We start from the raw sequence: 14177 nt of genomic DNA on the forward strand, positions 1-14177 counted from the left end.
GGAGCTTGCAGTGAGCCGAGATTGCACCACCGCACTCCAGCCTGGGTGACAAAGTGAGACTCCATCTCAAAAAGAAAGAATTAGTCAGGCATGGCGTGGGCACCTGTAATCCCAGCTACTTGGGAGGCTGAGGCAGGAGAATCGCTTGAATCTGGGAGGCAGAGGTTGCATTGAGCCGAGACTGCGCCTTTGCACTCCAGCCTGGGCAAGAAGGGCGAAATTCTGTCTCAAAAAAAAAAAAATAAGTAAAATAAAAAATAAAAAAACAAAACAGAGAGAGAGAGAGAGAGAAAGATGGTTATGGAACCCGAGTTATAATATCAAACATTTTTTTCTGGGTTAAATGGAAGAAAAAGGCTATCAAACCAAAAAAATACTATGGTTACAACTATAAAAATACCGAATAAGGGGAAAAATGAAATTTTCTGTTTTTGTGTTGTGGTATTGTATAGATTATCTGTAATATGGCCATGTTGTTTTTAATAATAAAAACAGACACAATGATCTAAAATACAAACAGTAGTAATCTATTTTAGCAGAAACTCCATTCCTTTATCCTTGAACATGTAACACTGAAGTCTACCAAAATCTCATGTAAGTTTTTTTTTTTTTTTTGAGATGGAGTCTCGCTCTGTCACCCAGGCTGGGGTGCAGTGGCGCAATCTCAGCTCACTGCAAGCTCCGCCTCCTGGGTTCATGCCATTCTCCTGCCTCAGGCTCCTGAGTAGCTGGGACTACAGGCGACCACCACCACACCTAGCTAATTTTTTGTATTTTTAGTAGAGATGGGGTTTCACCGTCTTAGCCAGGATGGTCTCGATTTCCTGACCTTGAGATCCGCCTGCCTCGGCGTCCCAAAGTGCTGGGATTACAGGCGTGAGCCACCGCGCCCAGCCCCCAATCTCATGTGTGATTTTATATTTCAAGCCAAAACCTGAGGAAAGCAACTTCTATCTTTATTTTTTTAATTTTAATTATTTATTTTTATATTTTTTTAGAGACAGGGAGACTCTGTCACTGAGGCTGTAGTGCACTGGCAGCATCATGGCTTACTCTAGTCTCTTAACACCTGGGCTAAAGCAATAATTCCACCGCAGTCTCCCCTGTAGCTAGGATTATAGGCAAGTGCCATCATGTCTGGCTAATTGTTCTTTTTCTTTAGTTTTTATAGAGACGAGTCTTTGCTATGCTGTCTAGGCTGGTCTCAAACAATCCTCCCACCTCAGCCTCTGAAAGCATGGGATTTTACAGATAAGCCACTGAGCTCAGTCTTGTAATTTTAAAATGAAAATCAATGGGTGAATTGGATTAGATATGACAAATTTAGACATAAATTTTTTTTTTTTTTTTTGAGACAGGGCCTCCCTCTGTAGCTCAGGTTGGAGTGCAGCAGCACCATTACAGCTCACTGGAGCCTTGACCTCCAGGCCTCATGCGATCCTCTTACCTCAGCCTCCTGAGGAGCTGCGACTACAGGCGTGCACCACAATGCTTGGGTAATTTTTGTAAAGACTGGGGTCCCACTATGTTGCCCGGGCTGGTCTTGAACTTCTGGACTTAAGCAATCCACTCACCTTGGTATCCCAAAGTTTCGGGATTACAGGTGTGAGCCACTGCACCCAGCCCTAAAGACTTTTTAAAGCAAAAATTATGTGAAGTGAGTCACATTTGTACTGATTACGCTGAGGTGAACACCCTCTTTTTCAAAGTAGTGGGGTCACAATTATCGGAGAAGCAGTTGACAGATTACATGTCAATCAAGTGAACATGGGAACACGGAAGAACAGTTTCTGGCTTAACAATGTTTGAGGACAAATACCCTGATGAGTAACTTAAAGGGTTGCTGGATCCCTTCATGACACTGACGTGGACTGAAAGTATTGGTCATTTGCACTAATCCCCACTTCTGCTCCTTTATACCCAGATGGTAGAAGACACACTCACCTGCTGTTGGGCTGGGAGGCGAGGGTGCCATTCTGTTCAGGTGGGGCCTCTGCTGGTTTGGATTTGAAGTAATTGACGAGCCCCCCAAACACGCTCTTAATGCTATTGATGTGTTTCTGGCTGATCTTCAAATCTTGGTCCATCTTGTCCACCATCTTCTCTGTGCGCTCCAGGACTCCTCGCTGACGGACGAGCTCCTGGGGAAACCAAGAGGCGGTGGTATTATAGCTTTCTGTGACTCTCCCCTAGGGCAATCAAGGACCACATGGAGCAGCCACTTCATAAACTCTCAGTGGGCACATCTGGAGACGGGTACTATCATCTGTGAGGGACACACTACCCTTTCCAACAACATGTTCCTTTGCCTCTCCCTCCCTGCCCTACCTCTGCTTGCTTTCCTCATTTGTTCATGAGACCCTTTTCCTGAGAGGCTGGTTCACGGCACCATGTTAAGATGGATAGCAGAGGCCTGGCGCAGTGGCTCACGCCCATAATCCCAGCACTTTGGGAGGCCGAGGTGGGCAGATCATGAGGTCAGGAGTTCAAGACCAGCCTGGCCAACATGGTGAAACCCCTGTCTACTAAAAATACAAAAAGTAGCCAGATGTGGTGGTGGGTGCCTGTAATCCCAGCCACTCGGGAGGCTGAGGCAGGAGAATCACTTCAACCTGGGAGGCGGAGGTTGCAGTGAGCTGAGATTGTGCCACGGCACTCCAGCCTGGGCAACAGAGCAAGACCCCATCTCGATGCTGGGGGGAGCGGGTAAGATGGATGGCAATGTGCCTGTGAGGTTCAGAGTCCAGGGCCTGAACTGGAAGCAGATTCTCTCTAGCCCACCAATTCTGGGAACCCTCACAGACTTGGGCCTGGCACTGCCCCCTGGACTTTGGTTCTTATATTCTTCCTTTATGAAGTTCCCACTTTAGGAGGTCCCAGTGGGCCACCTGAGCCTCCTGGCCATGGTCAAATCCTCGGATTCTATTTCAGGGACCAGTGTCCCTTCTGGTCCTATTAATGTCTGACTCTAGTTCATCCGCAATTCCAGCTTTAAAACCTGTTAACATGGGTGACCCTGTCCCAGGGCCTTTGCACACACCACTGTCGCTGCCTGTAATGTTTTCCCTCCGGATACTTATACGGCTCAGCCTCTCATCCCTCATCCAATTAGGGTCTCCTCTCAAAGGCCACTCTCTGAGAGAGGCCTTCCCAGACATCTTCCCTAAAGGAGAACTCCTTCCAACCACCAACCCTCTTCTCCACATCCTTTTCTGTTTTATTTTGAGATGGAGTCTCGCTCTGTCATCCAGGCTGGAGTGCAGTGGCATGATATTAGCTCACTGCAACCTCTGCCTCCTGTGTTCAGGCGATTCTCCTGCCTCAGTCTCCAGAGTAGCTGGGATTCCAGGCGCCTGCCACCACGCATAGCTAGTTTTTTGTATTTTTGGTAGAGACAGGGTTTTACCATGTTGGCCCGGTGGTCTCGAACTCCTGACATCAGGTGATTCACCTGCCTCGGCCTCCCAAAGTGCTGGGATTACAGGTATGAGCCACTGCACCCAGCCTCTCTTTTCTTCACAGCATATGAGCTCCAGGAGGCAGGGACTTGCTCTGTTCACAGATGAGTCTCTGCAAATCTGCCCAGTGGAGACGTGAGTGATGCTCTCTGGCCACAGTGGCAGCCTGATGGTCCCTCCAGAGCTGAAGGTTCTGGTTGTGGATATACATCCACCACAACAGCAACACTACCACTTTCCTTTATTTATGACAAACTTGCTTCAGTCCCTGCTTCAGAACTGATCTACAGCTGCGGCCCATCTGTTGAGCTGCCTTTCCAGCCAGAAGGCTCTCAAGCTTCTTTTTCCTGCTCTCAGGCAGCCTCTGCCCTCAGCTGCCTTCCTCTGAATCTGTTATCCACGCATCACCCTGTGGCTTAGCAATTACACTAACCATGCAAATACCTTTTTTTTTTTTTTTTTTTTTTGGAGACCGAGTGTCGCTCTGTCGCCTAGGTTGGAGTGCAGTGGCGCAACCTCGGCTCACTGAAAGCTCCGCCTCCTGGGTTCACACCATTCTCCTGCCTTAGTCTCTCGAATAGCTGGGACTACAGGCAGCCGCCAACACGCCCGGCTAATTTTTTGTATTTCTTTTTAGTAGACATGGGGTTTCACTGTGTTGGCTAGGATGGTCTCGATCTCCTGACCTTGTGATCTGCCCGCCTCGGCCTCCCAAAGTGCTGGGATTACAGGCGTGAGTCACCGCGCCCGGCCGCAAATGTTTTTTAGATATATTTTCTCTTGATGCCTAAAAACAAAGTTAAAAAAAAAAAAAAAAAAAGCTTTAATCGCTGAAGAGTAAAATGCAACTGTAATCAGAAGAGTAAAATGCAACTATAAATAAATAGTTGTGGCTTCCTTAAAGTCCTTAAGGAATCAATGTGTAATCTAAGTCCTTGTTTAATGGGTGAAATTTAAAAACATAATGTATACGCAAAAAGCTAAAACACTGGTTGAATTTACTATTAAACTTTGTTTAACTCTTGCTGGAAATAAACTTAGAACTGCTGAATTTTACAGCTTTCAACATTTACATTTTTCGACAGTTCACAAGACATGTCTGAAAAAACCATCAGCCTTTTTTAACTCAAAAGAAAAATGTTTTCTGGACTGTGTCACTCAGTATGTCAAGCAAATCTTGCAAGGGCTAGTTTTCAAAAGAAAAAAGAGCTGCTAACATATCTGGTGTTTCTGCTTCTTCCATTACCTCAAGTTTATCATCTTCATGTCCATACTATGGTCTTTTCTGGAATAAGGCAGAGCTACACATTAGGATTAAAGAGATTTTCTCCAGCATCTACACGTTTTTCTAACAGTCCAGTTCCAGCTAGCTTTGCAGGCTGCAGAAGACAGAATAATCTGTAGCTGAAAGACACTCACAGCAGCCAGGTTGGGGGCTGGGGAATGAAGGGGTGGCCAACACTCTGCTGTCACATTAGCAAGGGGGTCCTCAGTTTCCCTTATGGGGAGCTCCTCCCATCAGGGCCAACCCATGACCACTCACCCTCCCACCCTGGCTTCCTCATCTCAGTTTGGAGAGCTACCTTCCCCAGTATGGACTTATTTTCTCCTATTCACAAGCGACACATTCTCTCAAACTCCCAGAGTCTGTGCTACTGTTAAGGAAACCAGATGGCTGATTTAGATGTTTAGATGGAAGCACAGAGAAGTCTGTGAGGGTGGCGTGTCTTGCATGTGAGGCTGGAAGACCAGGCGAGTGAGTGCTGCTCTGGCTTCTGGAAGTTTCTGTTTGCTGGAAGCTAGCGTTCACTGGAGGTCACTAGGCCAGCAAGGGAGGAGGCATTTCTTCTGCCAAAATCCACCCCCAGAAGGCAGAGGAAATGACCAGACTTAATGTGCTTGTGACCTAGTTCCAACCAACGAGGAAGAAGGGTTTGGCAGAGCAAACACCAAAATACCAGGAAAGAGAACACTGACAGTCTGCAAGGACACGCCGGGCAGGCACCTGTGCCCCAGCCATCACCAAGACAGGCCTCAACCGCTCCGGGTCCTGAGGCATGTCCACACCCCCCTCCACAGAGCCACGGCACATCTTCTCCACCTTCCTCTGGGAGAATGAGGTCCCTGAAGGGACTTGAGTGGCTGCGAGGGAAGTGAACTCCACAGGTGCCCTCAGCGTAAAGGACGCACATGCAAAGCGCTTCCTTGTTTCAGTGACTACTAAGCATTACAGGTGATGCTCTTCTTACTCCCTTGAACCCCAACAAGAGTTCTCTCTTTGTCCACGAAGCAATCCCAAGCCTCTGTCCTGATAGTGTTTACAGTCTGACAGAGAGCAAGATGAGTGAGGTTCAATCTCAGTTTTTCATTTGTTGACAACATTGCAATGCTGGGAATCCAAGGCAGGCAGATGAGTCCTTGCTTCACTGAGCTTATAGTCTTGTAGGCAGAGAATAAAGCTATTGCACGCATGCACACAAACACATATACACACAGAGTCACCTCTCCCTGCAGACTCTTTGTCCAGCTTAAGGTGGGGGTCAGAGAGGCTCCCTGTTGAGGCTGGAGGAGAGACTGAGAAGTTAGGCAGTCAGAAAGTTGGGGGTCCTGTCCATTCGGACTTAGTTTTCTTAAAAACAAACCACAACAAGGCCAGGTGCGGTGGCTCAAGCCTGTAATCCCAGCACTTTGGGAGGCCGAGACAGGCAGATCACGAGGTCAAGAGATCGAGACCATCCTGGCTAACATGGTGAACCCCCGACTCTACTAAATAATACAAAAAACTAGCCGGGCGAGGTGGCAGGCACTTGTAATCCCCGCTACTCGGGAGGCTGAGGCAGGAGAACGGCGTAAACCCAGGAGGCGGAGGTTGCAGTGAGCTGAGATCCGGCCACTGCACTCCAGCCTGGGCGACAGAGCGAGACTCTGTCTCAAAAAAAAAAAAAAAAAAACACACACACACACAAACCACAACAAAGAGTTGGGGTGTGGCAAGGGCACCAGGCAGAGGGTACAGCTCGTGCAAGGGCGGAGGAACTGTGTGGGGAGTGAGCGGGGCTACCCAGAGGACTCGGCAGGAAACACCCACAGGATGTCGCTAAGGCCTTCAAAGGGCAGCAGTGACCACCAGATCCCAACTGCAATTCAAAGCCAACACATCTTATAACATCAGGTGGGCTTCCGTGACCGAGTCCTCCCCAGGTTCCTAAGGAAGGGCATCAACACTGTGTTTCTCACACTGAGCTCGGAAACTCAGGTTCTGATAAGTAAGGTTCATCCTAAGTAGATGGAGGCCAATCTGGAGTCAGCGAGCTGAATCTAGAAATCTGAAATTTATCTTTGTTCTGTCTCTTCTGTCCCAAGGGAGTGTGCACAGGCATAAGCCCTGGCAGGAATACGTAAGCACCCATGGCGCATGCTCAAACCTGGGGCTCTGACTGTGGCAGCCACAGTGTGGGGTGGATTCAGAGACAAATTGGGTCTTAGGGTGAGGAAAAACCACGAAGGGCAAAGGCGGTAGTGCTGGTGCCCCTCACCACCTGTGTGCAGGCTGACCTGGGGCTGAGTAAAAGGCTAGCTCAGCAGCTCTAGGTTGTCCATACGCTCCACATTCCAAAGAGAAGTCTGGCCCTAGCCTGGTTTCTTGTTTTTGGAATATCCTGCCTGATAAGAGTGTTTAAGTGAGCCTAAGCTTAGGCCAGGTCAGACAGACTATGCTAACAATGTAATATAGGATGGTGGTCTTGGGCTACACGTTATCAGCTTGACCTCTGGTGGGGCTGGAGACTATACTCAGCCATGCCTAAGTGACAGACCCCCAAAAACCTCTGGACACCCAGGCTTAAGTGAGGGTCTTTGGTTGACAATACTCTGTGTGTGTTGTCACATACTGCTTAGAGAAGTGTTGTCCTCATGACTCCATGGGGATAGGACAACTGGAAGCTTGTGCCTGGTTTCCCCTGGACGCTGCCCTATGCACTTTTTTCATTTGATGGTTTTAATCTGTATTCTTTCATTGTAAGAAATCACCATAACAATTCTGGGCAGCCTTCCAGTGAATCACAGAAGTTGAGGGTGGTCTTGGGAACCCCCAAATACCTCCCTACAACACTTCCCACTCTGAGAACACCTCGGAGGCAGAAAGTTGTATAGCAGATGGCCGCTCAGCTTGTCACAGCATGTTTCCTGGTCAGCAAAGCAAGGTTCCTTGGGACAATGTGGCAGCTGTGAGTGGATACGCCCAGGAAAGAGCAGCCAGACGCTCGAACCACCAGCCCATCCTCAGAAGGCATCCTGTTACAGCCAACAAGCCAGCAAGTTGGCCTAGGATCAATGGTCTAATTCTTTTTTTTTCTTTGAGACAGGGTCTCACTTTGTTACCCAGGCTGGAATACGGTGGTATGATCTCAGCTCACTGCAGCCTTGACCTCCCCAGTTCAAGAGATCCTCTTACCTCAGCCTCTTGAGCAGCTAGAACTACAGACATGCGCCACCACACCCAGCTAATTTTTGTATTTTTTGTAAAGCCAGGGTTTTACTACGTTCCCCAGGCTGATCTTGAACTCCTGGGTTCAAGGGATCCGCCTGTCTCAGCCTCCCCAAGTGCTAGGATTACAGGTGTGAGCCACTATACCCGGCCATCAATGGTCAAATTCAATCATAGATAGTTTACTAAAAATTAATTAAGAATAAATCCCGAACAGACCTAGTGGTGAATATGTGGTCCAATGCCATTTCTCTACCAGGCTCCCTCCCACCTGCTAGACACAGCCTGCCATGCGTTGGGATGCATTTTCTGGTCATGGGACAGGCACTGCAACCAAGGCACACAGCTCAATGCATTCTTTCCACCCCACTTTCTCTTTCTTTTTCAGGCAATCTTCTGTTCCCTCCCTCCTTCCTTTCCTTCCCCAGGTCACTTATTCATTTGGCAACAATTTCGGGAGCGAAATTGTTGTCCTTAATGACACTTAAGGACATTGTGCTGAGAAGTGTGGGGGTAGAAAGTTGAGCAAGAAAGAGACTGCTACTCTTCCACAGCTGACATTTACAAATTTGAGGAATTACTTTATTTAGCAGCTGCCGGTGCCCATCCATCAGCTTTTGCTAAGAACTCTGACTGCATCAGCATCACCACACGCTGCCTCAGAGGGCTGACTCTGGTCTGCACAGCCCTTAATTTGGAGTGGGCTGCTCCAAGACCAGCATTGCTGAGGATGAGGATACTGCTTTTTGACAATGTATCTACTCTAAGTTCCCGGGACACCCTGAGGGTCTCTGCTCCTGGGGTAGGAGGGGTGTCCTCCTCTCTCCCACCTCTGAACTGAATGCCCAGTGTGGGTGACTGTTGTGTGCTGGAAAGACACAGAGATGGGTGGGCCCCTGCATGAGACGGTGTGGAGGATGTGCTGGCGGTGGCTGCTGAGTGCATCATGTTTGAACTCTCAAACTCTGTCCCTTTCCATTGATGTTACTGTGCCAGCCATTCCAACCCTGGTCTAATGTTTGTTGCTGGACTCCCCTGAACCGAGATCTCGGGCCCCAGAAAACCTCAGTGGAGTAAGTTCAGCTACAAGAGGGGAAGAGGAGTGTTCTGGGCAGGTGGGTCTCCTCCGTTGGGAGTGGTGAAAGGGTGTACAAAAACCATGTTCCCCGTCTCTACTAAAAAATACAAAAAAAAATAGCCAGGTGAGGTGGCGGGCACCTGTCGTCCCAGCTACTCGGGAGGCTGAGGCAGGAGAATGGCGTGAACCCGGGAGGCGGAGCTTGCGGTGAGCTGAGATCCGGCCACTGCACTCCAGCCTTGGCGACAGAGCAAGACTCCGTCTCAAAAAAAAAAAGGGGAAAAAAAAAACCATGTCCAAGTAGGATGCAAATAGACTCACCAAAAGATGTAAACAACCTCAATGCTCATTAGGGGACAGGCTGCATAAATAGAAATCATTTGTTCAATGGAATACAACATAGCCATAAAGAAAGCCCAGCTCATTACATATTAGTGTGGAACAACCTCCATTCTATTAAACACGTGCAGACCAGAATGTATAGAATACTTCACTTAAAAAAAAAAAAAAACCCATCTTTATCCACAGCATTATCTCCCCAAAACACTGAAAGAGGGAAAGTGACTGGCTGCTTTAGGGGCAGAGGGAGGATAGGGAGGGAAGTGGGAGAAGACTACACCCTTTTGTATATTTTGAATTTTTAACCATGTGATTGGAATATCTCTTCATAAAAATCACACCTTAGGAAAGAAAAGAAATCATGCTTACCAAACAGGGAAAGAGATGAATGGCTTACAAGCCTCCCTGTAGTTCTATAAAGCACCTATGAGGTCGGCCTGGGGAAACCTGCCCTGCTCCCACTACTTCTCCGTTCCTCTGTGGTCATAGTCTGTGACCTGAGCCTTTGTGAGAAACAGACCTTGTCAGGTTTCACAGTAGGAGAAGGGCAGTTCTCTTTGCTAGAGGTGACTTAATTAAGCCATTTTCCTGCCAAGCTGGGACTGAATTATGATCTTCCCAATCTATTTGTAAAGTACTCATCTTTGACATAAATCTGTCATGCGTTGACATGTTTCACAGTGCTGGGTAACCAGGAGGCACCCGTCTAAGTTGGGTGGTTAGCAGGGTACACTGGAATGTGCTGGAAGCCACACTGTGCACTGAGGGCTGAAAGAGCTCATACTCCCCTGTCCCCATCCCAACCCCAAAGGGAATGAAAGAGTCATTAGAGTGATTCAAAGACAGCTTGGAGGCCAGACAGCTTGGAGGCCTGTAATCCAGCACTGGGAGGCTGAGGTGTACAGATCATTTGAGCTCAGGAATTTGAGATTAGCCTGGGCAACATGGCAAAACCCCCTCTCCACCAAAAATACCAAAAATCAGTTGAATGTGGTGGCGTGCACCTGTGGTCCCAGCTACTTGGGAGGCTGAGGCAAGAGGATCACTTGAACCTGGAGGCAGAGGCTGCAGCGAGCCAAGAAGGCACCACAGCACTCTAGCCTGGTTGACAGAGTGAGACCCCATCTCAAAAAACCTTCCCCAAAACAAAAGACAAAAACATAGACAGCTTGGAGAACACTGGGTGGGGTGTGGATGTAGGTCATTCCGGACTCCCAAGACTTCTCATAATTGAGAACTGATCCAATCCTGGAAAATTCCAACGTGTTGTCTCACTGACAAGAGCACCTGTCACCTGCCCAGTCATGACCACACTGTACCTCTCACAGCAATGCCTGGCCTGGCCAAGCCTGATATGCCTGAAGTGCCACTCTGCCTCTGCTCTCATAGTCCCCACTGCATAGAAAGACCTTTGGGGGCAGCATGGGGCATGTCATCATAATCTATATCAAACTCACACCTATATTTTTGCCTCTCCTGCGTTATGAGACCAGAACTTTCCCTATGACCTTGAAGGGCTCCTAAGCTACCTCCTCCAACCCCTGTCCTCTAACACACCCAGTCTATCGCATCCCTTCTCTGGACCCAGGAGCTCTGTTGCTGGGCCAGTGTGTTTGCACATTCTCCTGTCTTCCCTAAGAACATCCCTTATTCTCACTCCTCTTGTGTAAACCTCAGCCTTAAAAGCCAGATTCAAGTTTATCCTCTGCCACAATGCCCTACTTTGAATCATTCTGATTTCCTACTTTATTTGTTCTCAATTTACAAAGATGTCTCCCCAAATAGTTGTTAGTTGACTTCCTTGGGCTTGAGATCCTCGATCATGTGACCCATTCACCAGGGCTCTAAAATCTCAGGCAATCCTCCCCAATCTAAGTGGAGACTTGCTATTTAGAATAGAACATAGGAATCCAGTAGGTATGAGATGAAGAACTACAAGCAAAACCTCCTCAACAAGGTTAGGACCGGGCACGGTGCTCACATCCCAAATCCCAGCACTTTGGGAGGCTGAGGCGGGCAGATCACCTAAGGTCAGGAGTTTGAGACCAGCCTGGCCAACATGAGAGATGTTTTCTTAGAGATGGCAAAACCCCATCTCTAATAAAAATAGAAAAACTAGCTGGGCATGGCGGCGGGTGCTTGTAATCCCAGCTACTCGGGAGGCTGAGGCAGGAGAATCGCTTGACCTGGGAGGTGGAGGTAGCAGTGAGCTGAGATCACACCACTGCACTCTGGCCTGGGAGACACAGCAAGACTCTGTCTCAAAAACAAAAACAAAAATTAGCCAGGTGTGGTAGCACATGCCTGTAATCCCAGCTACTCAGGAGGCTGAGGCAAGAGAATCACTTGAACTGGGGAGGTGGAGGTTGCAGCAAGCCGAGATCACGCCATTGCACTTCAGCCTGGGTGACAGAGTGAGACTTCATCTCAAACAAAACAAAAAAACAAAAACAAAAAACCAACAGTTAAACACAGGGAGGTGGGCCAGGCGCAGTGGCTCACGCCTATAATCCCAGGACTTTGGGACGCCAAGGTGTGTATATCACAAGGTCAAGAGATTGAGACCATTCTGGCCAACATGGTGAAACTCCATCTCTATTAAAACCAAAATTAACCGGGCGTGGTGGCGCACGCCTATAGTCCCAGCTACTCAAGAGGCTGAGGCAGGAGAATCACTTGAACCCAGGAGGTGGAGGCTGTAGTGAGCCAAGTTGGTGCCACTGCACGCCAGTCTGGTGACAGAGCGAGAATCTGTCTCAAAAAAAAAAACAAAAACAAAAACACAGGGAGGTGGATCAACGAGAGATACATGAACAGAGAGAGGTGGGGAAGGAAAGTAACCCAAGAAAATAGCAAGGGAAAATGACAGGGTGTGGCTCTGTCGCCCAAGCTGGAGTGCAGTGGTATGAACATGGCTCACTGCAGCCTTGACATACTGGGCTCAAGCGATCCTCCTGCCTCAGCCTCCTGAGTAGCTGCACTCACATGCGCATGCCGCCATGCATGGCTGATTTTTAAAATTTTGTAGAGATGGAGTTTCGCCTGCTGGTCTTGAACTCCTGCGCTCAAGTGACCTACCTACCTCGGCCTCACAAATTGTTGGGACTGCAGAAGTGCAACCGCACCCAGCTTATTATATTTTTTTAAACCTTTTTTTTTTTACTCTGTCCAGACAAAACTGTTTCATTAGTAGGCTGAAGAGAGAATGTGGTGTACAATAAAGAATAATTCTCTACCAGACACCGTTGCTCATGCCTATAATCCCAGCACTTTGTGAGGCCAAGGCGGGCGGACCGCCTGAGGTCAGGAATTCGAGACCAGTCTGGCCAATATGGCAAAACCCCGCCTCCACTAAAAATACAAAAAAAAATTAGCCGGGTGTGGTGGCGCGTGCCTGTAGTCCCAGCTACTCGGGAGGCTGAGGCAGGAGAATCGTTTGAACCCGGAAGGCAGAAGTTGCAGTGAACCGAGATCGTGCCACTGCACTCCAGCTTGGGCGACAGAGCGAGATTCCATTTCAAAAAAAAAAAAAAAAAACGACCCTCCAGGATCTCGGTCTGTTGCCTAGGCTGGCGTGCAGCAGCACATCTCAGCTCATGGCAACCTCCGCCTACAAGCGATTCTCCTACCTCAGCCTTCTGAGTAGCTGCGACTACAGGTGCGCTGCCACACCCAGCTAATTTTTTTTTTTTTTTTTTTTTTTTAATTTTAGTGAAGACAGGGTTTCACCATGTTGCCCAGGCAGGTCTCGAACTCCTGAGCCCAGGTGATCCGACTGCCTCGGTCTCCCAAAGTGCTGGGTAAATTACAGGCGTGAGTCACCGCGCTTGGCCACAATAATTGTTATTAAAGGTACTACTCTGTGAAATCTAAAGATGGGAAGATGTGATGAAGGTGAGTTGGAGCAATAGACTCTTAACCCACACACTGTGTGTCTAGGATTTGGGAAGTAAAGGTAAGGCCCTGGACTCAACCAAACTCAGACTTTGGTCAACTCGGCAGCTGTCTGGGCGGACAGGCCTTCAATATCTCTGTTGGTTAGGTGGAGATGTGGTTGATGACGCGGAAAGAACTCGTGGACCACTTGCCCTGACGCTTCAGGGTACCACCTGACACTCGCAGGCACATAGTCCTCTCTTTCTGGCTCACTCCGGAAAGAATGGCCGAAACCCCGTGCCAGACTTTTACACAGGAAATAATGTCGAAAAAACAGACTCTCCATTTCCCTAACCCAGGACCTGCTGTTCAGAATTTTTACTCACCTGCACAGAAAATAATCTGGCGTTTCCCCGTGAGCTAGGCGTAAGAAAAAAAATCAACTAAGTAGACTAATAGCTAAGGAAGATTTCTGGGGTAAACTGCTGTCTTCAAGTACCCCAGATGCACACACTTTCACATAGTTAACAGACTGTTACCACCACCGAGTCACTAAGGTGCAAGAATCTATGCTAGGCAACTTGAGAATTCTCAAGATTGTGAGCAAAACATTTCTCGTCTCCGTTTGATAACGTAGACTCCGGCGGGTCCACACCAGCCCTGCCCCAGGCTCACCTCGGAAGAGGCGACCCCAACCTTCTCGGACTCGTACATGAGGGCCAGGGACCTGCTGGTGCTGGCGGCCGTGGCCTCAGCCCTGCGGAGCACCTCCTGCCGCAAGTACTGCTGCCTGTCCGCTGGCTCGTCGGGCTCGTCGGGGAGGTCCCGGGCGTTCCTCCAAGGGGCCGGCCGGGCGCCTTCGTCCTCCCCGTCGTCGTCGAAGGGATTGTAGCTTTTAGGGTAAGCTGACATGGTGCCGGAGTGGCACTCGGTCTGAGAA

The 14177-nt window shown here is 48.7% G+C and overlaps 1 protein-coding gene across 1 annotated transcript in view; it reads right to left on the bottom strand.

The window, feature by feature from the left end:
* Positions 1–14171, bottom strand: part of SNAP29 (synaptosomal-associated protein, 29kDa) — a 42732-nt gene extending 28561 nt beyond the window's left edge. The window contains exons 1-2 of the mRNA XM_011987338.1: positions 13913–14171; positions 1945–2141 (exon numbers count right to left, since the gene is read on the bottom strand). Coding sequence (XP_011842728.1) covers positions 1945–2141; positions 13913–14149 — 434 coding nt within the window. The 5' untranslated portion in view covers positions 14150–14171. The remainder of the gene's footprint in view (positions 1–1944; positions 2142–13912) is intronic.
* Positions 14172–14177: the final 6 nt, after the last annotated feature.

The sequence above is a fragment of the Mandrillus leucophaeus genome, unplaced genomic scaffold, assembly GCF_000951045.1.
Source record: "Mandrillus leucophaeus isolate KB7577 unplaced genomic scaffold, Mleu.le_1.0 Scaffold308, whole genome shotgun sequence".
NCBI lineage: Eukaryota > Metazoa > Chordata > Mammalia > Primates > Cercopithecidae > Mandrillus > Mandrillus leucophaeus.